The sequence below is a fragment of the Eumetopias jubatus genome, unplaced genomic scaffold (assembly GCF_037043125.1).
Source record: "Eumetopias jubatus isolate StellerSeaLion01/CBP00866 unplaced genomic scaffold, mEumJub1_p1.0 scaffold_13, whole genome shotgun sequence".
Classification (NCBI taxonomy): domain Eukaryota; kingdom Metazoa; phylum Chordata; class Mammalia; order Carnivora; family Otariidae; genus Eumetopias; species Eumetopias jubatus.
In genome coordinates, this window is record NW_028274819.1 from 18,530,373 (window position 1) to 18,557,091 (window position 26,719).

The following is a 26,719-nucleotide window of genomic DNA, read 5'->3' on the forward strand; positions in this document are numbered from 1 at the left end:
GTAATGGAGTCTAGGGAGGAGATGGACAGAAGCAAACTTTCCTTCAAGCACAATAGAAAGGTGTTTGTTTTTGTTGTGCTGGATTTTACCACAAGCATATATTGACTTCCTCTCAGGACAACCCATTTCAGGAAGCGTCCTGGCCCCTCCCAGCGAGGGTGCCACCTCCCTGCTGTGCCCCCTGGCACTCTGGACACCACTCTATTCCAGAACTTCGCATACCACATGGCCTACTCGCTGACTCCCCAAGTTAGCGGACAGCTCCTTTGAGGTGAGGGACTTGGCTGCTTTTTCTGCATGCCCAGCACCTGGTGGGGTGCCTGACACATAGTAAGGGCAGGAGGGCGGGAAAGAGGATCTTATATGAAGATTAACCAGGTGGCTGAATACACACTACTGAGAGAAGGTGGAATCAGGAGACCAGCAGGGCTGGCCAGAAAGACAGCACTGATTTAGAATGAAGAATGGATTCGAATCTAGTTCTCTGACAGGAAAGCCTTGAGGCGTGCAAACAAGGCAGACAGGGGCGCTCCAGAACGGCTAGGAAGCAGAACTGCCAGGCTCAGCGCTGCAGGCACTTTCCGTGAGAAGGAAGATGTGGCCACTGCCACAATCCCTACCAGGCCACAAGTGCCTTAGGACTCCTTTGAGCAAGGAGGAAGTCCTGAGAGCGGCTTTCGACCACCCCAACTCTCTGCTGGAAACACCCAGGGGCTTCAGCTGGTCTGGAGCAAGTCTGGACTGTGGCCATCCATAATGCCTCTAGATCACTTTTGCTGATTATTTTCCTCCCACGGTGATGGCAGCGTTCATTGAAATCATCTACGTGAAACACTGAGCACAGTCCCTGGCAGAGAGTAAGTACTCAAAATACAAGCTATTATTTTTAAGCTGCTCATAGAATCTTTTCAAGAGTTCTAGGCATTACAACTGCAAAAGTCATCAGGAAGTATTTGATTTCCAACAAGAGCCAGGCCTCCCCATTTATCTCTGCAATAAATAAGCATACTGTCTTCCTAAACACATTCAAAACAAACTGGAAGCTGCTGCTTCTGAATTTCTTACTTTTGTTATCATTTCAAAATGGAGCTGACTTTGTCAGCTAGCACACTCTCATCATAGAAAGCTAGAATTTAAATAAACTTTACACTCAGTACGTCTTTCTCTGTCCCATCTTGACATCTGGACTGTGGCTGACATGGTTAGCACCAGAATTCACTTACCACAGTGGGAGGGTCATTCCATTCTTCATAGGAGAGGGCAGCATATGGATAGATGCGGTCATTGATAATCTGCAGAGTGGCCATGGCAATGGCTTTAATTGACTGAAAGTACGCTTCCCAGAACCACCGTGCCTGCAAAGGAAACAACGCTGTGTTCAGTCAGCAAGTGAGACACAGTGGAAGAACTAGATGCTCTATCACAGCCAACTCTGGGTCAGGGTAATTCCTTTATTCCTGCAGGGAGGGAGCCTACAGCGAATGCTCCCTGCCGTTCGAGGCAGCTGCATCAGAAGTGTGCATTTATCAAATGCAGTCAAAAGAGAGGGGGAACAAGTAAAATGCACACTGGATTCAATTTGGATAGAAGAGAAACTATGTCTTGATGAAAATATCAATGTTATACCAGAGCAAGTTATAGTCTTTTTTTTTTTTGCATACACATAAAGTGCACAAATCTTAAGTGTACAACTCACCAAATGTTTAGGTATGTACATACTCTTATAACTACTACCAAAATAAAGATACCAAACATTCCAGCACCCCAGAAGATTCTCTTCTGCTTCCCAGGCACTTTCTCAATCATCCAAGAGTAATCATTCTGATTTCTATTGTGCCTCCTACTGAATTTCATACAAATGGAATCAAAACAGTATTTACTATTTTGTGTCTGACTACTCTTATCAACACTGGTAACGTTTAAGTCAGGTTTTGATGTCAAGGTTATGCTGGCCTCTTAAAATGAATAGAAAAGTGTTCCTTCTTTTTCTATTCCCTGAGAAATTTTATGCAAGGTTGGCATTATTTCTTTCTTGAAAGATTTAGAAGAATTCACCTAAAAGCCATCTGGGTTAGGTGCTTTTTGGTGTATGAAGATTTTAAATCATGGATTAATCTTCTTTCATAGACACAGGATTATACATATTTTAATGAGCATGTCGGTTTCGAAAGTAGTATTTTTTAAGGAATGTATTCATTTCATCTAAACTGTTAAATTTATTGGGCTAAACGTGTACTAACATCTATTCAATGCATGTAAAACATGTAGTAATATACCTCTTTTCATTCCTGATACTGATAATCTACATTCTCTTTGTATTTGCCATGTCTTACCAGAAATTTATCAACTTTATTAATCTCTTCAAAAACCAATGTTTGGTTTTGTTGATTTTCTTTTTCATACTTTTTTTTGCTATTTTGTTCCTTTCTGTTCTTATTTTTATTTCCTTTCTTCTATTTTGGGGGACCTTAATCCACCTTGCATTTGGTTTCTTGAGACTGAAGTTTAGATTACTAATTTTAACCTTTCTTCATTTCTTTTTTTTTTAATCTTTTTTTTTTTTTTACAATTTTATTTATTTGTTTGAGAGAGAGAGAATGAGAATAGAGAGCACGAGAGGGAAGAGGGTCAGAGGGAGAAGCAGACTCCCCGCTGAGCAGGGAGCCCGATGTGGGACTCGATCCCGGGACTCCAGGATCATGACCTGAGCCGAAGGCAGTCGCCCAACCAACTGAGCCACCCAGGTGCCCAGTCTTTCTTCATTTCTAATATATGCTTAAAGCTACAAATTAGCCTCTATGTACTATTTTAAACATGTCCTATGCAATTACATATCATTTTCTTTATAATTTAGGTAAAACAATTTTCTAGAAGTATACTATTTAATTTCCAAACATTTTGGGATTTTCTATTTATCTTTGTTGCTGACTTCTACTCTGATTGCACTATAGTCAGAGACCATGTGTTATTTCAAAACTTTGCCCTTTATTCTTGACTACATTTAAGCCTTTCTCTGTCTTCATCTTACAGCAGTTCCACTCTGATGTACCTAGGCATGGCTCTTTGTGTTTATCCCACTGAGGACTGTCGAGTTTCTTTGCCCTGTGGTTTGATGTCTTTCACTGTTTTTAGAAAACTCTCAGCCAATATTTCTTTGAATATTGGTTCTATCACACTTTCTCCTAGGACTCTAAATATACATACAGAAATGTTTTCACCGTGCCCCGTATGTCTCTTATTCTCTTTTCTGAGTTGCCATCTGGGTATTTTCTACTAATTTTTCTCCTGGCCCAATTATCCTCTATCGTGTGTGTGTGTGTGTGTGTGTGTGTGTGTCTAAACTACTATTAAATCCACATACTGACTTCTCAACTTGGTTCCTGTATTTCTCAGTTACAAATTTTTTTTAAGATTTTATTTATTTGTCAGAGAGAGAGAGAGCACAAGCAGGGGGAGCGGCAGGCAGAAGGAGAGTGAGAGGGAAAAGCAGGCTCCCTGCTGAGCAAGGAGCCTGACACAGGGCTCAATTCCAGGACCCTGGGATCATGACCCAAGCCAAAGGCAGACGCTTAACTAAGCCACCCAGGTGCCTCACAAAATTTCTACTTGACTTTTTTAAAAGTAGATTTCACATCTTTGTTGAAATTCTCTTATTTTATTAAGCACAGCTCCTGACTGATAACCCTAATATCTGAATCACCTGTGGGTCTCTTTCTACTATCTGTATTTACTCTTCATTTTGGTCATTTGGTTTCCATTTCTAGCATACCTCTTAATTTTTTACTGGACACCAGACATTCTATATTAAAAACTGCAGAGGTTCTGGATATACCAAATTATCTTCCGCCTAAGAGTGTAACATTCTTCTGGAAGACACGAATGCAGTCAGACCACTTTAATCCTATCAGTGGTTGGTTCTAAGTTTTGTTAGGGCCAACTTTTTTCAGCTTTCCCTTACTCTTGCAGTGTGGCCCTTTGGGGCCTTCAGGCAAAGCCTGGGGTACTTACCAGGACCCCTCGACCTTGGCAGGCCCTTGAACACCAACTCCATTTCACCAGCACTATATATGGTTGCTACAATGTTTGCACAGCTTGTTAGGCTCCCAGCTGCTTCATTCTGCAGGGAGTCTTGGAGTCTTGTTCTGATCCCGTGCACCTCAGGAGTTGGCAAACACTTCAAGGGAAGACTGCATGCCCAATTTTTGCTTACTTCCCTGTGGTTCCCATCTTCCTGGGATTTTGTCGTTCAAATCCTGGATACTTTGGGGTAGCCCCAAATTCCAACCTCTCAGCCCTGTGGAACTACTGCTTTCTGCTAGGGCTCCAGATGCCCAGACTATGAATTAGAAAGTGCCCTCAGGGAAAAAGCCAGAGGAAACATGCAGCTCAGTGTGCTATGCTTCCCTTCTCTCAGGAACCACAGTCCCTTAAGCACCGACTGCACGGATTGCTCTCGAATGCCTCTATACTGCTGCTTTATCTATTTTGATAAGCGTTTATGCTTTTCTCCCCCTGGCTGGAGGGTTACTCTAATACCAGCTACTCTGTCATAGCCGAATACAGTCTTTTGAAAGAAGACAGTTTCTTATCCAAGCAGAGATTGGGTTCAGTCCCCAAGAAAGCAAGATCCTGGTCTAGTGACCTGTCTGTCCAGCTTCATTCAGACCTGTGATTCCACTCAAAATCAGAGGCTATGAGGATTTCTGCAAAGAGGTGAACATGTGAAAATGTAACATGAGAAATTAAAAAAATAACCAAAAGAGGTGGAGGAAAAAGACACTTTCAAGTCTACACCTGCCAGCTCTGGTTCTGTTTCCCAGGCAAGTTCTCCATTCATGAGAGAAAGCCTGGGATGCCTGCTGAGGTGTGTGATGACTACTCTCTCCAAGAAGTCTAAGAAAGAGGCAAAGCCTCACAATGAGGATTTCTCCTACTCAAAGAAAAGCTGACCCAGATTTAGCTACCAAGGGCATCTGGCTTATGCAGTCCTGTACTGTGCCATCTGGACACGACCTGGTGGCTGGCTGCCTGCCACTGCTTCTTAGATATACCCTACTCACTCCAATCTCATTCCTGCTTAGTCACGTTGCTGCCGTCTTCCCTGTCATCTAGCCAACACAGTGACATTTTATGAGACCTGAAAGAATCTATCTTCCCTGTGAAAACTTTACTGATCACCCCAAATACCAACAATCTCTCCTTACTAGGAAATCCCACAGCACTTATACCCTTTACTTTATAGGTTGTTTCTGCTATATACTGTTCTAGAATGGTTTGCCCATTATTTCAGATGACCACTTTTCTCTCTCCAACTAGACTGTGAGTTTCATGGGTGTGGAAACTGGCTTTTTTTTAATTATTAGCATCCTTGCAGGTGTTAGGATGACCTGCTGCATATGTACTTTTGTATGCATGATCTCATTTGCTCTTTGAAACCAGCTTGTCGCTTACCTGGGGCAGTTTCATTTTCTATGCAAGGAAACCAAGATACAAAGATGTTAAGTGGCAGGGTCACAACTCAAACCCAGGATCTTTTCCACCCCATTCTAGAATACAAGGAGTACCAACCACACTCCATTTTAGGAAATGGTCCTTCCTTAAGAAACTAAAAAGGTGTGAAAAAGCCACACATAAACACACACATCTTAAATATTTACCCCCTTTTCCACCCACATGGATCCATCATATGTTCTTTTATTTTAATCATACCGAATTAAGCTGCACTCAAACTTAAGCATTCCAAAGCTTTATGTTCACATTCAAGCACAATGGAGACAGCAGCCTTTCGGATTTAGAGGAAACAATGACTGGTAACAAATCCACCTAGCATACCACACAAAGGCACAACTGGAGGACAATGCTTCTAATTTAAGATGTCTCAAATCATCTCACCCTGTCCACCAAATTGCAATTCACTCAGAAAGGAAGCAAACTTAGCCAATAATCGGAGCTCAAGTATCTCCACCTGAGGATAAGTGAACTTCTCAGGCTTAATTATTTCTGCAGGACCTTGGTAACACCTTATAGTATTTAGAAGGCATCGTAATTTATGGCTCCTCCAGGAATCAGAATCAGCCCCTCGTTGGCAGAAAGGAAGGATCAGCTATGCTGTCAATGCACAAAAGCACCGCTGTTCTCATCCAATAAGCAAATGCGTATTATGTTTTGATTTCCTTTTTCCCCCTAAAACATGGGCCACATTTATCACTTCCTGAGACGTTAAATGAGGGTGTCTTCAGCAGCTATGCAAATTCCTCAGTCACTTACGTTGTGGCAGCTGCACAGCTGAAGAGGTAAGTCACAGACTCATTGGTCATACCAACATATCTTGAACAAAGCGTCTAACCTTTCTTCATTAAACATATGCCACCATAATTTTATAAAACATGCAGATTTCAAAGCGTAGAACCACAAAGTTCCTAACGCTTTCAATCGTGAGAATTATAAAGCTCCTAAAGATCAGGAACTGGGCCAACTTAAAGCTATCATAAGCAAATAGGTATCTCAAATTAAAATTGCTACCTCAGTTTGTACATCAGTTAAAAGTCATTAATTTTTTTGGTTTTCAGTAACATAAAGCCAAACAGGATGAGCAGTAACAAGTATTTAAAGAAAGCCAGTGCAGTATTGTAGAAAGGCTATGAGCATCTTGCACAATTCAAATTACGTAGCCTCTGTGTTTGGTCAATCTGCAAGCTGGAGAGCATATCACCTATCTCATGAGGCTGCAAAGATTCAGTGAGGTTTATAAAGCTCCTCACTCCATACCAGTGCAGCATAGACGATCCAAAAGCATTAGCTCTGTCCTCAATACTCGCATCCACTCTGTCCCCTTAGGGTCTTTGTTACTTACATTAGAATACATTCAACACTGTTTGGGGGAAGAATGGAGGGAGGGAAAGAGGAGAGACAGAATGGGACCCTAACGCTGCACCCCATTCATCTCAATTCTTGGAAAACAGTAAAGAAATCCAACTGGTAAGAGAACAGAGTTAGAAATAATACAAACATATCAAATGGGAGTGACAGAACTTTGTCCTGAAAAGTACGAGAACCAGTAACATGTTCCTTCTAGCTTAATCTCCAAGCTTCTAAGGAAGAGGACAGTACTTCTCCAGAAACCAGGAGAGTAGACACCATCTGGTTTTGCTCACCACGGACTCCCAGCCTTTGGCACAGTGCCCATCAGAGAGGAGGCAGTCAAGACCCTTGTTGAAAGAGCGAACCCACCTAACACCACTCCCTCAAAGGCATGAGGCAGGACAGGCACCACAGGCATCTCATGGAAATGTCCAAATCTTCTAAGTACCAACCCATCTTTTAATAATAATGATCACATCTTGTATACAGAGTTTTAAAAGGTGTGAGATGGGGGAAATGGCTTTGAGGAGAAGACGACAAATCTATTCCTAGGGGGAATGGCAAGGCAGAAATAGGACCAAGAGTGTCCCTCACATTATGTTTAGTACAGATTAGGTATAGACCATGAAGGAGATAAATAGTTTCTAAAACTACACTAGGTAAGTTTGCTACCTAGGAGTGGTCAGGATATCTAACAGCACAAAGTTCATATATAAGAACGCCAACTATCTCAGAGTCATCCAAGAGCATCTTCATCCCCAAAGAACAATGATGGCTCTCCGAGGCCCTCGCAGAAACCAGCCAACTTTGCCCTACCCCTCTTGTCAGAACCGCCTGAATGGACCCTGCATCAACGGCCTCGTTTTAGCCTATTAAAGGAGTTTCGTTATGAAACCCCCCCACACACACAGAGAGAGCAAACAATAAACCAGGTAGTTATGCTTCTGTCCTGAATTCCAAGTGCTAATGCTGTCCAAACACCTGACAATAACATGTACCCATGGATCAGTACTTGCTTGAATACTGCTCTATTTCCCTGCCCCCAACCCACTGGTTGGTCACAACAAAAAGCATCTGCTTCTGCTCAGGAGGCAGAAAGCCACAAGAGAACATGGACCCCACCATAACAATGACAAAAAGGCACCAGATAACCCACTAACATCATAACCGTCTTAGGCCCATCAGAGAGCTGTGGTCATGAGGCAATCAGGGGAGTCCGAAGTTCAAAGGGTGACAAGCTCCTCTCAGAGCGATGGGACAGCTTTGGAAGATCACAGAAGGTAGAGGTGCTGCAGTAAAGGCAGCCAAAGAAAACAACTAAAAACGAATTCTTAAAACTGAGTGTAGGCTAGCAAGATCATTTGGAAGCTCTAGACACAAGGGAAATCTGCATTCCCTTGCAAGCTCTTTTCTTCTGGATGTTCTTAGAAAGACCGGGGCAGGGAAGGAAATCAAAGAGAGGCCCCCTCAGCGGCACACAGGTACACTCTGCCCATTTCTTGGACATTTTTTCATCCAAAGCAAAGCCTTAAACTGCTGGGAGAGAAGCAGGAAACCCTCCCATCTTCGAGATGCAGACACAGAAGTACCGGCTGTGGGAGAGGGGTGGAAAGGCAGCCCGCCACTGGGGGCGGGGGATGAACCCTTCCAGCTCTCCTCAGACCACGCCAGAGGGAGAGGGCAAAGCAAAAGCCCCTGCCCTTACAAGAGGGGCAGGAAACTCTCTCCGACCCAAGCCCCCTCACAGTAAAGAAGAGAACAGAGCTGCCATAGGGAGAAGCAGAACCTGAGAAGCCCCACCTCCAACAGCCCAGCAAACAGGGCTGCCCAGGACTGACAATGGACCACAGGAAGGGAGAATCCCACCGTCCCCACCAAGAACCCGGCGCCACATGCAGCAGTGGTAGTCCGTCACTGGGGCAAAAGGCCTGCTGTGTGTCACAGGCAGGGCAGGGCCTGCTGGAAGGAGAGGGTGAGACAGAACTCTAAGGAACCCCTTTGTACCCTGGCCCCACACAGAGCACAAGGCAGCGGCTGAAGTCTGAGGTGTGCTGAAGGTGAACTAGGCAAGAGAAAACCCAAACCCGGTCTGTTACACATTAGGCCAGTCAGCCTCGTGCCCATTTCTGCATGTGACATTTACTTTAGGGTGGTTTTTTGATAAAGAATGTCTATCATTCAATCAAAATTTTCCAGAAACAAAAAAATACGTGAAAACAATCCATTGTCATAATATAAAGCTGTCGACAGAACCAAATCAAAAATGACCAAGCTGTTGGAACTATTAGGGACTTGAAAATAACTGTAATTAATGTGTTAAAGAATCTTTGGTGAAGAAGGTAGACAACTTGCATCAACAGATGGGAATATCCAACAGAGAGATGGAAACTATAAGAAAATAACCAAATGATATGCCAGAAATAAAAATGTAGTATCATAAATGAAGAATTCCTTCAACTGGCTTATCAGCACACTAGAAATAGCAGGGGAAAGAAATAGTGAACTTGAAATAGAAAATTACCCAAAACGAAATGCACAGAAGGAAAGGAGTGAAAGAAAACAGAGATCCAAGAATTATGGGAAGGCATCGAATGTTCCGACATTCCTGTAACTGGAGTCCCAGAAGACGGGGTGGAAAACAAGTCAACAGGTATATTTAAAGAAATAATGGCTAAGAATCTCCCAAAATTAATGAAAAACAACAAAACACCGACTCAAGCAGCTCAGAGAACCAAGACATTAAATAAAGCATTCACCTTTTCCCTCAACAAGTTAAAGGAACAACCTTACCATTAAAGATGTCGAGGCACTTCTGCGTCTGAGCACCAGGGAGATTTGGGAAATTTCCCCTTAACACACGAGCATCGATGGAACCATTTACTTCAGGTGCAGGGCTGGAAGATATTTCCACACCTCAGGGATTAATCTCTCAAAGCCGTGTCTGAAGATGAATCTGAAAACTTTCGAAGGGATTCCAAATCTTTCCAAACACACGTACCAAAGCTCATTATGTCCTTCTCATCTGTTCGCTCTGACAAAATGGGTTTCCCAAACCTGCTGTGCAGCACGCTCAGGGTTATACTGGTTCTCTCCCTCACTGCCTTTCTGGAAAGGGGAGAGTGCCAGAGCAGGGGGCCCGATGCCCTTGCTGGACAACCTCATCACATCCTGGAGGCAGCAGAGACCCTCAGGTCATCTCTACCTGACAGCCATAAAAACTCAGTGGTGATGTCAAATTATAATCCAAGCATCCTAATTTCTAGTTGAGAATTACTGCAAGCTTGCTGGGTTTGTTTTTTCTTTGGCTCACTCCATTTTTCTAAACATAAGAGTTACATGAAAAAATATCAACCAAACCGCTCAGAGGCTCTTCTCATGGACTGAAGCCTTTTCTAGAGCAGAGGAAGGTCACAAACATGTGATACAGCTTTACCCAACAATTCAACAAACAATAATAAATAGAATTTACTTTCTTTAAAATAAAAAGGGATTTCTGAAGCAAAAAATGCTAATATACCTACGATTTATCAGCATTCCATTTTTCCTTTGCTTAAAATATTTATTTTGTTAATTTCATTGCATTTAGAATACCTTACAACAGAAAACACGAGAGTGCTTTTTTTTCACTCCCTTGATCCCGAGCTACTTTATTTGCCCTCTTCAGATGCATCCTCTGCCTGAAAGTCTGATCCTCTGGGGCACTTTTCCACCAACCAGCGAAGCTTCCCTGTCCCATCATTTCAGTTACCTGCACATGGCACTGTCACACTCACCGGAATTTTACACAAAATCACAGACCTCTGCAGCAGAGGCCATTGTGCAGTTTTTTGGCAGGTGTCCATCTTTTTTGTTTGTTTATTTCATTACCATGCAAAGTGGTAACTGCTTTAAAAAAAAATAAAACTTAATTCTGAAATAATGTGAGGCTTTGAGAAACAATGGTGGTTCAGAGGGTTCCCAAACATCCCTCACCTAGCTTACCCCCATATCATCGTGGTACAATGATCAAAACTAAGAAGTTCACATGTAGGTAATTCCAATCACTAAACTACAGACTTTCTTTTCAGATTTCCCCAGTTCTCCCCTAAGGTCCTTTTCCCGTTCCAGGATCTAGTCCAGGGGACTGCACTGCCTTTAGTTGTCATATCTCCCTAGTCTCTCCCAACCTGAGACAGTTTTTCAGTCTCTCCTGGTCTTTTACAACCTGGACCCTTTTGAATAGTACTGGTCAGGCATTTTGCAGAATGTCCCTCATTCTGGGTCAGTCTGATGTTTTCTAATCACCAAGACTGAGGTTATGGATTTTGGGATACTCGGGAGGTGATATGCCCTTCTCTCATCATTATCAGGGAGTCGACTTATGCTATCAACATGACATATTACGGGGAAGTGACCCCCGATCACCTGGTTGGGGAGGGGGCTCTGCTGGCTTCCCCACTGTATAGTTACCATCTCATTCCATATTCTATTGGTTAGGAGCAAGTCATATGTTTGGTCTGCCTTCCCAAGGAGGATAATTAAGCTCCACCTCCTAGAGGAAGATGTATCAAAGAATTTTTAGTATTCTTTGAAAAAATTAAAAACTGTAAAACTGTATTCACCCAGTAATACTTTTTTTTTTTAACCTAGTTTACAGACATATGGTGTGGCATTCTATTACAATCCTAAACCTATGGGGATTTGTGGCTTGTGGAAATATTAAAGCATTTTCTTTCCCCATTAATAATTTCACTAAATAAAACAATTGACATTTGCCTTAAATGTTAAGTGGATGCCCCATGATATATCTTACCTATTTAAAAGAGAAAAGCACATAGCAACTTTTTATTAAAAAGCTCAGAAATGAAATATACTGAGCCCTCAAATATTTCTAAATTTCAATTGCTTCTAGTCTCATATTTAACTTTACTCTGATGTGCACACAGAATTACTGTTCAAAAATAAAGCACCCAGGGCGCCTGGGTGGCTCAGTTGGTTAAGCGACTGCCTTCGGCTCAGGTCATGATCCTGGAGTCCCGGGATCGAGTCCCACATCGGGCTTCCTGCTCAGCAGGGAGTCAGCTTCTCCCTCTGACCCTCTTCCCTCTCGTGCTTTCTATCTCTCATTCTCTCTCTCAAATAAATAAAATCTTTAAAAAAAAAAATAAAGCACCCAATCTGATCATGTAAAAAAATGAAACAGAGAAAACTAACAGAAGTAATTAATAAGAAAAAAGAAAAAAGAAAGGAATTTGAAAAGTAATCCAAGAGCTTTCCATAGATTAGCTACTAAGAAAAGTCTAGAGAATCGGCTAAAAACCTATCAGAGCTAGTAAAGAAGTTCACTAAAGTAACGGGCTACAAAATAACTTTTTTTTTTTTTTAAGATTTTATTTGAGAGAGAGAGAATGAGAATAGAGAGCACGAGAGAGAAGAGGGTCAGAGGGAGAAGCAGACTCCCTGCTGAGCAGGGAGCCCGATGCGGGACTCGATCCCAGGACTCCAGGATCATGACCTGGGCCGAAGGCAGTCGCCCAACCAACTGAGCCACCCAGGCGCCCCAAAATAACTTTTTTTAATAAACAAATAAAACAAAACCCCAAACTGTTAAATCTCAGCAATACTCAGCGAGATTTTAAGCACATGAGCTCGTGGCAGGGCCCTTCCCATTGCCCCAACTTCTCACAGTACAGATGATACCCAGTCCTCGTGACAGACAATAAATGCCTCCCCAACATCCATTACTTTCCTCATTTTTACTAACAAAACAAACTTAAAATACTAAATAGTCCAGCCTTTTTTGCAGCTATGCAAAAAAATGTGCGTTTTCCTAGATAAAAAGATAAAGCCCTGCCTAAAACAAGCCTTCTGGTTTTCTCCCTTGGCTCGCTCTCTTCCGCTTACCTGGAATGCAAACATGGCTGGCTGGGATTGAAGCAGATGTATTATAACTGAAAAGAAAAAGCCAGCACGCTGAAGGTGATAGAACAGAAATAATAGAAAGAAACCTGCTATCCTGATGGCATCGATGAATCACTATACCTGCCGTGGATGACCAACTTCTGGGTTCCTTTTAATGTGAGACATGTAAACCCTGATTTCCTTAAGCAATTGTTAGTGGAGTTTTCTTTTATATTCATCTAAATATCCTCCTGATACTGTCCTCTTATGTGAAGACCATAATACGGACTTCATTACTTTAAATACAAAAGCAGTAAGTATTTGCAATTATTTGATAGGATTTTGTATCTAGAAAAATCAAGACAATCAACTAGAAATCTGCAAAATAATTACAAAATCCAAGGTCAATAATTATAAAATAAACATAATAAAATCAATAGTTTGATTCCACCTCTAGTTAGGTTATAGAAGATCACAAAAGATCACCACCTATACCACAACAAGAAAACAGTTGACAAAGTAAAAATTTGAATTTTCATTAGAGCCAAATCATTTGTATTCTACAACCTTGTTCAATTCACCTACTAGTACAGTCGTTTGTAGATTACTTTGGCTTTTCTGAGTATACAACCACGTCATTTCCAAACGAAGACATGTTATACTTTTTCTTTTCCAATTTTTATGCCTTTTATTTATTTTCCTTTTGCACTGCCTAGGATCTTCAGTACAATATTGAATACAAATCCTAAGAGTGAGCATCCTTGACATGACCCCAATCGTAGGGGAAAGTATTCAATATTTAATCAGTAAGTAATATGTTATGTTAGATGTAGGTTTTTCATAAATACCCTTTATCAAATTGCAGAAGTTCCTTTCTATTCCTCATTTAGCTGAGAGTTTTTCTCAAGCATGGTTGTTGAATTTTATCCAATGATTTTTTTTCTATATTTAGAAAATGATCAGATGGGTTTTCTCCTTTGTTTTGTTAATGTGGTAACTTACATTAAGTTTTTCAGTGCCAAACCAACTTTATATTCCTGATCTCACTTAGTCATGATATAGTATCCCTTTTTTATACACTACCAGATTCAATTTTACTATTTTGTTTAGGATTTGTGCATCTATGTGAATGTGGGATAGCTGCCTGACACCAATAATTATAAGATGCACCATTATTTTATATAACACTAAGAAAGAAAAAGCTCTCAATTAAGATATGGCACAATACCAAAATGATATCAATTATAATACAATCTTGACATCGGAGATTTTAAAATGTGAAAAATATGGGACTATGGCAATTAAATATGGCATATACTGTTTCTGTTGACCCTCCCAACAATCCTATAATTAACATATCTCCAGTTTACAGACAAGAAGACAAGGCTCAGAAACATTAACGTTAACTTGTCTGTGGTCACAAAGCTTTTAACTGACAGATTCAGAACTCAAAACCACTCTGTCTAACTCTGAAGTCCGTGTTCTTTTCATCATGGTACGGACGAAACCACAGACTGCCTCAAAGGATAAATCCAGAACTGCAGCTAGGCTTTGAATCAGGTCGGGTTTAACCTGTTAAGGCTTTTCTCCAATATAGGTTTCTCTGAATGTCATTAACTAAACAGAACATGATTCTCAATCACCAAGGCAGTATCATTAATAATACCACATGTTCAAATTAAGTGAGAGAGGTCTTGTATATTTAAGAATGACTAAATGATTCCAAAGTGGATGAAAACAATAGGTCTCCCAGGGAAACCAGGCATTGTGCTGCGTAATTAGTGACGTATCAGCTGGAGGATGGCCCACAACTTAGGGCTCTTTTCTGTAGCACCAACTTTAATAAACGTAGTAAAAAGAGTACTAGAGTGGAACAGATCTGATTCTAATTTGGGCTTCTGCCATTAAATAGTAAATAAATGCTGACAAGCCATTTAACTTTCCAGATCTCAATTTTCACACCTTACAATCGAGACAGGATCACATGATGCTTAAGGGCTCTTCTACATTTGATATTTAGAGAGATGGAAATTCTAAAAAAGAATTGAAAAGAAATGCTGCACAATCATTCAAAAGTCCTGTACCAGGAATGAAGAATGTCTACAACAGGATCATCAGTATGGGATGGACAGGGCTGAGGAAAGGATCTCTGAGCTTGAGGATATGACAAAAAACAAAAACAAAAACCCAGAACAGAATATCCAAGGACTATGGGACAACCATAAAGGGTGTAACATATACACAACATAAGTACCAGAGAAAAAAGAAAGGAAGAGAAGCAATACTTAAAGCAATAATGACCAATTTCTCCCAAATCAATGTCAGACACCAAAGCACAGATTCCGGAAGCTCATAAAACACCAAGTAGGATAAACACCAAAAACACTGCACCTGTCCATATCATACTAAAACTTCAGAAAATCAAATATTAGAAAAATCCTGGAAGAAGAGAAAAAAAAAAAAGAAACACTTTGCCTCTAGAGGAACACAGGGAACAATGACATCCAACTTCTCTTCAGAAATATTCAAAGTGAGAAAACCCCACGGAGCTAGAATTCTATACTCAGGAAAATTATCCTTCAAAAGCGGTTTTGAAAAATAAAAAATTTCTCAAACAAAAACTGAGGGAATTTATTGCCCATAGTCCTGCCTTGCAAGAAATGTTAAAAGAAGTTCTTCAGAGAGAAGGAAGATGATACAGGTCAGAAGCGTAGATCTACATAACGAAAGAAAGAGAATCAGAGAAGAAATAAGTGAAGGTAATATAAAAACTTTTATGTTTCTTATTCTTAATTCACCTAACAATTTGTTCAAAATAATAACAGCAACAAATGTATTCCATTACATATACTTACGTATAAATAAAATGACAGCAATGATACAAGGGACAAGAGGAAGGAATTAAAATTATATTGTTAATATAAGGCACAATCTCCTTGACTTAAGGTAGTTTGACTTAGATTTTACAATGGTGTGAAAGCAACATATATTCAGGAGAAACTGTCCTTTGAATTTTGAGTTTGGCTCTTTTCCCAGGTTAGCAATATGTGATATGATCCTCTCTAGTGATGCTGGGCAGCAGGGAGCCCCAGCTCCCAGTCAGCCATGTGACCATGAGGGTAAACAACCAATACACTTACAACCATTCTGTTTTTCACTTTCACTACAGGATTCAATAAATTACATGAAATACTCAATACTTTAATATAAAATAGGCTTCATGTTATGTGATACTGCCCCACTGGAGGCTAATGCTCTGAGCACATTTAAGATAGGCCAGGCTAAACTATGATGTTCAGTAACTTAAGTATATTAAATGCATTTTCGACTTACGATACCTTGACCTTACAGGGGGTTTACAGGACATATCCCCCATTGTAAGTCAAGGAAGATCTGTACTTTCACTATCTATGAGGCAGTAAAGTGTTAAATGAAAGTGACCTTGGATTTGATGTAAATGTATAGTGCAATCTTGAGGGTAACCACGAAAAATGTTTAAAAAAATAAGTGCAACTGATATGTTAAGAAAGTAGAAAAAATGCAATCATGTTAAAACCACAAAAGACTTTATATAAAGAGTGTGGAAGTCTGGGGTTCCTGGGTGGCTCAGTCAGTTTAAGTGGCCAACTTTGATTTCAGCTCAGGTCATGATCGCAGGGTCCTGGGATCAAGCCTTAAATCGGGCTCCACACTCAGCAGGGAGTCTGCTTGAAGCTTCTTTCTCTCCCTCTCCCTCTGCCTCTGCCCCTTGCTCATGCACTCTCCCTCGCTCTCTCTTGCTCTCTCTCTCTTTTTTAAAAAAGTGTGGATGGGGTGCCTGGGTGGTTCAGTCGGTTAAGCATCTGCCTTCAGTTCAGGTCATGATCTCAGGGTCCTGGGATCGAGCCCCACATCTGGCTCCCTGCTCAGTGGGGAGCCTGCTTCTCCCTCTCCCTCTGCTGTTCCTCCTGCTTGTGCTCTTGCTCACACACTCTAATAAATAAAATATATATTTTTTAAATTTTTTTAAATAAAAATTTTAAAAGTGTGGAAATCAGAAACAGGAACAAGGAACAAGGGCAACAAATAGAAAATAGTAATAAATATGGTAAATATGAATACAATTATATCAACATTCACTTTAAATGTTAATGGTCTAAATATAACAATTAAAAGACAGATTGTCAGAGTAGATCAAAAATAAAACCCAACTGTTTATGTCTACAAGAAAGCCACTTTAAATATAAAGACACATAAACGGGGTACCTGGGTGGCTCAGTCAGTTAAGCATCTGACTCTTGATTTTGGCTCAGGTCATGATCTCCGGGTCTTGGGATTGAGGCCCATGTCGGGCTCTACGCACTGGGCATGGAGCCTGCTTAAGATTCTCTCTCTGCCTCTCCCTTTGCCCCTCCCCTCTGCTTGTGTGCACCTCAAAAAAAATAATAAATAATAAACAATAAAACGAAATAAAGACACATAAAAGTAGGATAGAGAAAAATACACCATGCTAACACTAATCCAAAGACAGTGGGAATAGCTGTATTAATTTCAGAGAGAGTAGAATTCAAAGAACATAAAGAAGGCATTGCATAATGATAAAGGGGTCATTACTCCAAGAATACAACAATCCTTCCTTAATATATGCACCCAACAAAAGATCATCAAAATATGTGAGGCAAAAACTGACAGAACTTCACAGAGAAACAGATGAATCCACTATTATAGTTGGAAACTTTAACACCCTCTAACAGAAATGGACAAATGCAGAAGACAGAAAATCAGTAAGGACACAGCAGAACTTAACAGCACCATGTAATTGACATCTGAAGACTACTTTCTCCAACGATAGCAGACTACATATTCTTCCCAAGCTCACATGGAACATTCACCTGGACAGACCACATTCTTGGCCATAAAATACCTTAACAAATTTAAAAGAATAATGTCAGCTCTTATATCACAATGGAGTTAAATACGTGGATACATGCCATTACACATTTGTCAAAACCCACAGAATGTAGAGCACCAAGAGTGAACCCTAATGCAAACTACTGACTTTCAGTGATAACGAAGTATCAGTGTAGGCTCAACCATAACAGACAGACCACTGTGGGGCAGAATGCCCATATGGGGGAGCTTACGCATCTCTCTACATCCTGCTCGATTTTCCCGTAAACCTAAAACTGCTCTAAAAAATAAAATTTATTAATAAAAAAAAAAAATCTTTCCAGGTTCCTCTCCTCTTTGAAACTACACAAGGCCGTTCTTTTCTAATTCATCTGACAATGTTTACACAAAGGTCAGCATCGATTCTCTGCCCCATTGTTATTTCATTGAGGGAAAAACCTTATCTTCCCAGTTAGACTAAAAACTCTTTGATGGTGGACCCACAATATGAGCAAAATTTACTAGCCCTCATCTACGGGCAAGCATTCAAGAAATCAGCCCGTAAATCCTACAGTCTTAGGACGGTAGGTTTCTCTGGGCTCTCACTGCTTCTTTACACTGGTACCCTGCAGGGGGGCCCAAGTGTCTTGGACAATTGGGACAGATTAAGGACACAGAATGCCATTCACCATGTCACAACTCCTTTTTCCCAACAGCAGTGACAAAGCAGGATTAGGCTTGACTTAAACTGTAGGGTTAACCAGGGGACCAGCTGAGAACCATTTTAAATGTGGTCACTGCCCCGTGCAAGATCAGATACCATACCCTCGTGAACAAATTTTGGCTCTACTAAAATCTCACACACAGCCCACTCATTCTTGCTGGGAATTAATCTCAATTGTATTTTCACCTTATCCCACATTCTCAGCCTTCTAAAAATAACATTAGGATTTGTTATTGTTTTGTCATCCACAGATTTGTTGTTTTGTCTTGTTTAAAATAGTCTCTACCCAGTTGGCGCATAGATAGTGAAAAGGAAAAAAAAAATCACCTTAATATTAAGAAACACAGTCATGAAACTCTGCCAAACCAAATGGACCCTTTCTTCTCTTTCTTGCCCTTCTCAAGGCTTTGAAAACTTGCTTACAACCTTTCCCCTCGGCGGGCTGCAGAGGACTTACTCCTTTAAATCTAGCTTTCTCCACTCCTAGCATTTCTGTGACCCATCTCTAAATGTAACCCCATCCTCCTGGCATGGAAATGAAGAGGCCTTTGTACAGCCCTCCAAGCCATGTCTCCCCAGCATGCTCCCAAGAGTTTCTGAAGGACAGCAGCGGTAGCCCCCATCCCTGTGTGAATACTTAAATACACAACTTCCCCTTCAGAGAGCTGACTTCTAAAAATTTTAGATCTCATTCTTACACCCAAAACTCGGAGCCACTCACTGGAAGGTCAGGAAAACAAGCAAGGACACACACCAGTACTCAAATCCTAGGTCTGCAGCAGAGCAGGCTGGAGAACCCCCAAAGGCCTGCATACAAGCGCATCATCCGCTGGAAGCACAGATTCCCTTCTGCTCATCTCCAGTCTCAGTATTTATATTAATGGGCACTGACTAAAGACCGAGAACACAGTTAGCTCCCCTTGTAGTTACCAGAGAAAATGGCCATAGCATATATTCCTCAATAGTCACAAAAATGCAAGGAAGAGGTCTGAAAGCTGAAGTCCGGGGCAGTACTTTCTGATGGCAAAACAGGGTGCTCACTTGTGTTCACAGAGCTTTTCATTATACAAGGTGTTTTCTTCAAGGGCCAGCACCTATTCACAAGCTCTTTATAAGCTCACCTGGCATCGTGTTACATGGCTGAGTCCTAGGAAGAGTTTAAAGCCTGAGTTATCAGACTTTAAAGGATACAGAGAAAAAAACTAGAACATGGGATGAAGAGAAGAAAATGAAAAACGGAGATTCCAAACCCCTTTCTTTCTCTAAGTCACGCAGTAGGGTTCAGAAAGGAAGTAAATTCGCAATTAGGTGGAAAGCAGAAAATGAAGACAAGAAGCACACCTAGAAGCCCCCATCAATATAAGGTTGTCCCAAAAGACATACTTCTCAGTATAAAAGGCAAGTGCCCCAGGAGAAAGGCTGAGAAAAGTGAGGTGAGCGCTCACCATTAATTCTGTGTCCAACATTGCTGACCTCAGATGGTGCTCATCCCCACAACACCACCTAATACATCCCACCCACGGAGCAATGTAAGCACCGTGCAGGCAGGGGGTTTCACCTGTTCTGTCCACTGCTGCGTCCCCAACACTCCGATCTACACCTCGGACAAAGCAGGAGCTCAGAAATATTTGTTGATGAAACCAGGCACTTACTATGTCCAGGCTGAGAATGTGGGATAAGGTGAAAATAAAACACAGTCAAGAGTTAGTCCTTACTAGAGATTATAAAAACAAACAGATGATAAAATGGAGACCCCTGAAGGCAAGTGACTTACTCAAAGTCACACACATCAGTGGAAAGAACAGATGAAGGTAGATGCACACAAGGTAGATGCCCCACCACCTCTCCTGCCTATCGCTGGTACCAGATGTGCCTTTCTCCAAGTCTGATGCTCAGCTCACAATTCCCCTGAGAGTTACTTCCTTTGGAGGTTGGGGGGGGGGGTCTCCACATCACCTGAAAAGTAGCCTAGCTGCTCAGAAAAAATAAACGACTTCATTAAAGAGACACATCATCTCTCAGGTCCCAAAACGTAAGACATTAAATGCACCAATAATGTCAACAAATTTGCTACAGAAAAACAATGCCAAGTACAAGGAAAAAAAAAAGCAAAGTCAATAAAATCCAGAATCTCCTCCCTCCCAGGCCTAACCCATTGGAAATAAATGCACTTAGTATGGTTTGCTTTAAAGGGATATGGTAGCAGCAAACTCTGGTTTACTAATGGATCAACAAAGCAAACTTCTGAACAGCTTATTTACATGCTTTACAAAAGATAAACGTAGAAGCTCGGTGTCTCCTTAGTTTCCTGAACAACATATGCTCTGGTTAAACACACAAATAATGTAGTTAAAGGCCATGCACTTACCTTGGCCAAGTACACGAGGTTTCCATCATTAAAAACAAAAGCGAAAAAACATTGTTCAACAAATACCTTCTTGATTACAATTCATCACTAAACTAACAGACCATCCTCCTGACCCCAAGGCTAGGATGTGCATGTGTGAGCTGAGGTGAGGTTGGCGTTGATCCCGATGATGTATTTGGGTGAGGCAACCGACAGCAGGCAGGGACGGTTATGAGGATACGTTAACAATTTCTCTTGAGGGGCAGGAATCCGTTATTTTCATACACCTGTTTCCTCTGCCACACTCTGTTCCTCCTGCCCCCAAATCAACCATCTTGAGTGACACAGGTTTTATTAAAAATGAAGACTCACTTTTAGCACAACTAAGAGGTTTCCTGCATTATTAAATCTTTTTCAAATTCTCTAGCATTTTTAAAGTCCAGAAGTTCTCAACCTAGTACATAATCCTGCACTTTTAACCTTTCCATTCTACAGATAAAACACGAATTGTGATACTCAAATTTTCAATGAAAAAAAAAAAAAGAAACAATCTCACCACTAAGAATCTTTCCACGAACACAGCAAAACAAAATAAAAAACCAAGCTTTTACAGGACTTAATAAAGTCTTTTAATCATATCCTTGTCACCCTGTTGTGATGAAAGAGCACGGCGTAAGTCCTACCTCACTGACCGGTGGTGGTCAGAGCAGAGGGACTCTGCAAATTCTGAGTGGAGCCAAAAAGGCCCCTTCCTCGTGTCCTGGTGTGCAGCGGGATGATGCGGAGGTGCAGGCAGGTGGCCCCTGAAGCAGGTTATGCTTCACCCTCGCGCACCCCCTTTCTACACTCTTACCTGGTCAGGGGCTGAGGATGGGATTAGGAAAAACCCGTCTCAGAAGTGGATTCACAGTGAGGAGCGAAACCCAATTCAATGGAGCCACTTCAATGACAACTACTGACTGGGGCTCTTGTACCTGATATAGACACTGAGGGACAGAACTACGTCCCCTCAAAATGCATCGAGGGACGACATACAAGGCAGCAGCAAGAGGACAGCCATCTGCAAGCCCAGGAGAGGACTCAGGAGGAAACCACCTCGTTGACACCTTTATCTTGGACTTCCAGCCTCTGGAATTGTGAGAAAATCTGCTTCTGTTGCGTAAGGCACCCAGCCTGGGGTGTTTTGTTACAGCAGCCGCAGCAAACTAACATAGACATCAACAGACATGACAGACCTTCCCCTCAGGACTGCTGGCCGCCCCAGGGCAGGTGCCACAGCGGGTACAGCTCAGAGCCACGTGCAGTATCTTACCCAACATGGGCATCTGATAAGTAAGTATTTTAGATTATTATAAGAGTTCGAAGGGTGCTTTAAACAAAGAACATTAGAGCTTTGTAAATAAACTTCACATACTTTTCAATCACATGCCACAAATTCTTCCCAAGCCCAAATCTGCCACATCTGCCGTGTAAGCTCAGGCCGTCTACTAGCCTCCAAGGTTTGCCTTCCTCCTTTATTAAAATGAGAAGAATAACAGGTACCTCATCAGATTTTCAGAAGGAAGTTCCTAATACAGTGCCAAACACACATGTGTTAACATAAAAATGCTCCCCTTCCCTTTGCCTACCGGGAAATGTAAGCTCTTGACCATACTCACGACCACAGAACAGGACAGTGGTAAAATGAGGCCCGGATCTTCTAAGGCCTCAGTACCTGCTAAACACCCAGTCTTTGCGCTGAGGCAGAAGAAGACCTTACCAAAGGGTCCTCCCTGCAAACGATTATCAGTAATATTCTATTTGAATTCTAGAAAAGCAGGGGACCTCAAGAGAGATCATTTGCTCCTTTCTTAGGCTAAGGGCATCTTGAGTAGAAGAGACACTTTCTACTCAATCATCTTAGAATGAGAAGTTTGATTTCTCGCCGAAGAAGCTATATTGAAATCATCTAATATCCATGGGTCCCTGCATTTGCCTCTCAATATCAAAGCTTTTACTCCTGTTCCTCAAATAAGAAGCCAAGCAGATGTGGGAGGGTGATCCACACTCTACGTCTCCTTGCAAGATCTAGTTTCCCCTGAAGGTCGAATGGGATCAAGAAGACAGTGAAGAGTGTAGCTGAGCTGTCTCACAAGTAGGCCTCACGAGATCTGGCAGCAAAGACTGAACATTTGAGCCCTGTGACGCTTGTACTATGCCATCTGCACCATTAATTATGACCCCAGGCACCAAAGACAGCTCTGATTTCCATGTTTTAGCGCAATTTAAAAGAAAAATTCTTTCCAAATAAATGCTACTTGGAGCAAGTTGGAAGAAAAAGGGGTAAAAGAGCTTGATGGTAGGGGGAAAACTTGGTGAATACTTGTAGGGAATGCTTGCATGTTATGATCGCCTATCCTATGGGAAACAAGAAGGGATCCAGGAAGAAAAAGGGGTAGTCTGAGTCATGTCTCTTGACGTATGACAGACAGCTCCTGAAATAGAAAGCCATAGGTTTCAAGTCTCAGGGGTATCACCTTCAAATATATCAATGTTCTAAGGGTGGATCAGTTTTCCCAACTGCTGACGCCCTGCTGCGAGGAGTGATCCCAAGCAAAACACAAGCCTCTGACTGGGAGCCTTTGAGGCGGCAGGGAGCCATGAGGAGTTCAAAGGCAAGGCCGGCCAGTGGCTTGTACCTCCAAGAGCCATAAGGGTGAAAGGTTACTAAAGCAGGAGCCACCGACCAATAAAACAGTGCTTGGTCAAACCTTCTCAGCAAAGAGACTAGAGATTCATTTCTGCTGTGCCCAGTCTGCTGAGCTACCCACACCTCTGAATCCCTAATTCCCTAGGTCAGATCAGGGAGCTTCTTTCATGATTAGCAGCTCACCAGTTCTCTCTCTCAGCTGCTTCCATAAAACAGCTAAAAGGTAGATTGGAAAACTTTAATCAAGAGCTGTCACCAAAAATAAATAAGAAGGCAACACGGGCCAATTACTTGTACAAGAATCTGCCTGGGGTGAGATTTCCCGTGTCTGCTATGCTAAAACGTAAGTTTGTGGGATCAGAGAAGGCAAATGTAAAGCACGCCTCACTCCAACCAGGCGCACTGGAAAGGCCTGCCCCTTTCATTAAGACACACACGAAGACAGGATGCGAAGGGACCGAGGGGACAGACGTGAAGGCTTATTTCAGGCGGTGATCTCCCCTCGGTCCTGTTCCCCACATCCTGACAATCCAACTAGAGAAAACTAGGGAGATCTTCTTTGGCGGGTTCTTCTTTTTTGGCTGTGGATACTAACTCAACAGACAGGTCACATGGGAGTCCTTCCGCTGTGCCAACACATTCCCAGAAAAAGAGAAACTGAGAAGAGTGTGGGTTCAAAGCTGTTTATCACTGTTCCACCTGACCAGGGCACGAGGCCTCTAAAGCCGCTTGCTGCTGGAAAGCTCCATCTTCTGATTAAGGGTTATTAAGACAAGCTCTCCTATTGATCCTGAATGGAAACCCCAATGTACATTTTCCAAATTGGGACTCTGAACAGGGGGGAAGCTTGAAATAGCTACACTCGCTATGTCGGTAGTCCTCAATTTTTCCTCCTGCCCCTTCTCACCTGAAGGATGATATACACCCCTGCGTAAGAGTAGCTGAAGTTCATCATAGCAGGGACTCTCGAGAGAAATCCATGTCCCTGTTCCCCACCTCCACGCCCCCCCCACCACCCCATGCCAGAAAGCGGTTAAGAACTGAGTGGGAGTGGGAGAGGTATGTGAAGTCTGAAAATCTCCACCGGGAATTCAGATCCTTCCCTTACCTCACAGTGAAAAATTACTATGGTAGCTGATGAAACAGTGAAAATCTTTCTACTCTATAGTTTCCAATCTGCAGGTTATACCAAAAAGACTTCCAAAGATTATGCTTGCTGTTGCATCATATTCAAAGTTACCTACAACTTGCTAGGCAGAGATGTGGAGGGGAATACGGATCTATGGTTATTCGAGGCTCCAGGGAAGCCACTCGGGTCCACTGCTCCCTACACACTGCCCCACAATCCATGAGCGTGTCATTCAGACGTGTCGCCAGCTTCTAGGTCTTCCCATTCTGGTCAAATGCCAAAATGCCTCACTCACTGCTAAACTCAACCCTCAGTCTCCAGCTTAGAACAAAAAGAAACACTCAAAGATCTTTGATACATAATAAGATCATCAAGACCTGCTCAAATTAACCTGAAATTTAAAAATACTTCAATATACATATGTACTTCAAATATCTGAAATATTTAAATGAAAAGTATTAGAATCTGAAAGATCACAAACGAACTGCTGTCCTATTAAAGTCCTCATCAAAATGGGAAGTACACCTTGAAATATAACAAATTAGTCTTAAGTTACAAGGACAGAGATAACCATATTGCCAGAAATGGTTCACATGGACCTACATCTGTACCAATCCTGATCTGATTTAGCATGAAATAAATATATGTGATTGTAGTCTTACAACAATCTTCCCAAGGAGAACAGCATGGGATTATAAGATTAATTGTGCTATTATAAAGCCAAAAACTATGCCAGGCCAAAACTCATTATGCAACCCTAAATCCTTTTCAACATCCACAATGCTGAGGGAGACAGAATATACATATACATAAATATATAATAACTTATATTAACATTTATAGACAGAAATCCTACGGATCACTTAAATCCTGAATACAGTAAATTCTTTACCAAACATAACAATACTTGATAATTGACAGGTTATTGTTTTGTAAACAAACCTAGATATGTTGTAAGTATATAACAAATTTACAAAAGCTGCACTGGGTTTCCCGTAATGAGCAATTATTTCTCAGAAATGCTTCCAAATAGTCCCACTCTGTGGGAAACCAGCCCCAAAGAGTCAGACAATTCTTATATAGGCTGCAAATTAATATTTAACACTTTTATTAGAGAGGCCATTTCCTGAAGTAATGTCCCATACTGGGGACTCATTAAAAGGGATTAACCCATGTTAACTCTAGAGACAGCTCTCCAACTAACGCCCAAAGAGGAAACTGACCATCCCATCATGAAAAGGCTGTGCAATGATTGTTCATAATCACGTATTTACGGAGAACTTCCAATACACTCAAGTTATTTTTATGTAACTTAGTTTCATAACTTACATATTTTCAGTAAGTTTGTTAAAATTACACCATAAACAATAATATCCAGTTTGTTAAACTTCTTAACTGATTACCAGATATCAATTTAGTCCCCCCAAAAAATGTATAAAAAAGTAGTTCTACCGCTTTGGAGTTTGGGACATTTTATTTTGTTTTATTGCTCGTTTGGTTTTTATACCTAATTACTCTCCCCACAGGAGCTACATGAGCAATAAAACAAACCAGTATATTTTTACTGTTCACTCAATGAAAATCATTAATCCTAGATCAACAGCCATATAATTTGACTAACTACAAAAATTCCTTGCTTTTGCCTCAACCTCAAGTTAAATGGCTATTTTAAATTGAACACACTTGCAAAACTGCTCATGTCCAAAACTATCTGAAAAGGGAAAAATAACGTGTTTGGTGCCAAAACGGTACACAGCACTTAAAAATACATATCCAGGGGCGCCTGGGTGGCTCAGTTGGTTAGGCGACTGCCTTCGGCTCAGGTCATGATCCTGGAGTCCCTGGATCGAGTCCCGCATCAGGCTCCCTGCTCAGCAGGGAGTCTGTTTCTCCCTCTGACCCTCCCCCCCCATGTGCTTTCTCTCTCTCATTCTCTCTCTCTCTCAAATGAATAAATAAAATCCTTAAAAAAAATACATATCCATTGGGTTTTGCTTATCTCTACTAATGTCTTCCTAAAGGCTTCAGTTAGGAGAAGAGCAGGCAGATAGAAAGCACATCCTGAGGGCATATTCCATCCACTCTGGAACTCAAGGCTGAAAGGAGAAGGAGGGCAGGGGTGCACCTTTTGAAATGCCTGGAAAAACATTCTGGTCTGGAGATGCCAGAGATTCTGAAGCTCCCATCAAGCTGCTGGCCTTGATCCAGGTAATGGTTTTT

The 26,719-nt window shown here is 41.6% G+C and overlaps 1 protein-coding gene across 3 annotated transcripts in view; it reads right to left on the bottom strand.

Annotated features, from left to right (window-relative positions):
* EXT2 (exostosin glycosyltransferase 2) overlaps nucleotides 1-26,719 on the bottom strand; it is a 132,439-nt gene that overhangs the window by 62,349 nt on the left and 43,371 nt on the right. For all 3 annotated transcript variants that reach the window (XM_028111209.2, XM_028111207.2, XM_028111208.2), the window contains one exon: nucleotides 1,224-1,355. In XM_028111209.2, coding sequence (XP_027967010.2) covers nucleotides 1,224-1,355 — 132 coding nt within the window. The remainder of the gene's footprint in view (nucleotides 1-1,223; nucleotides 1,356-26,719) is intronic.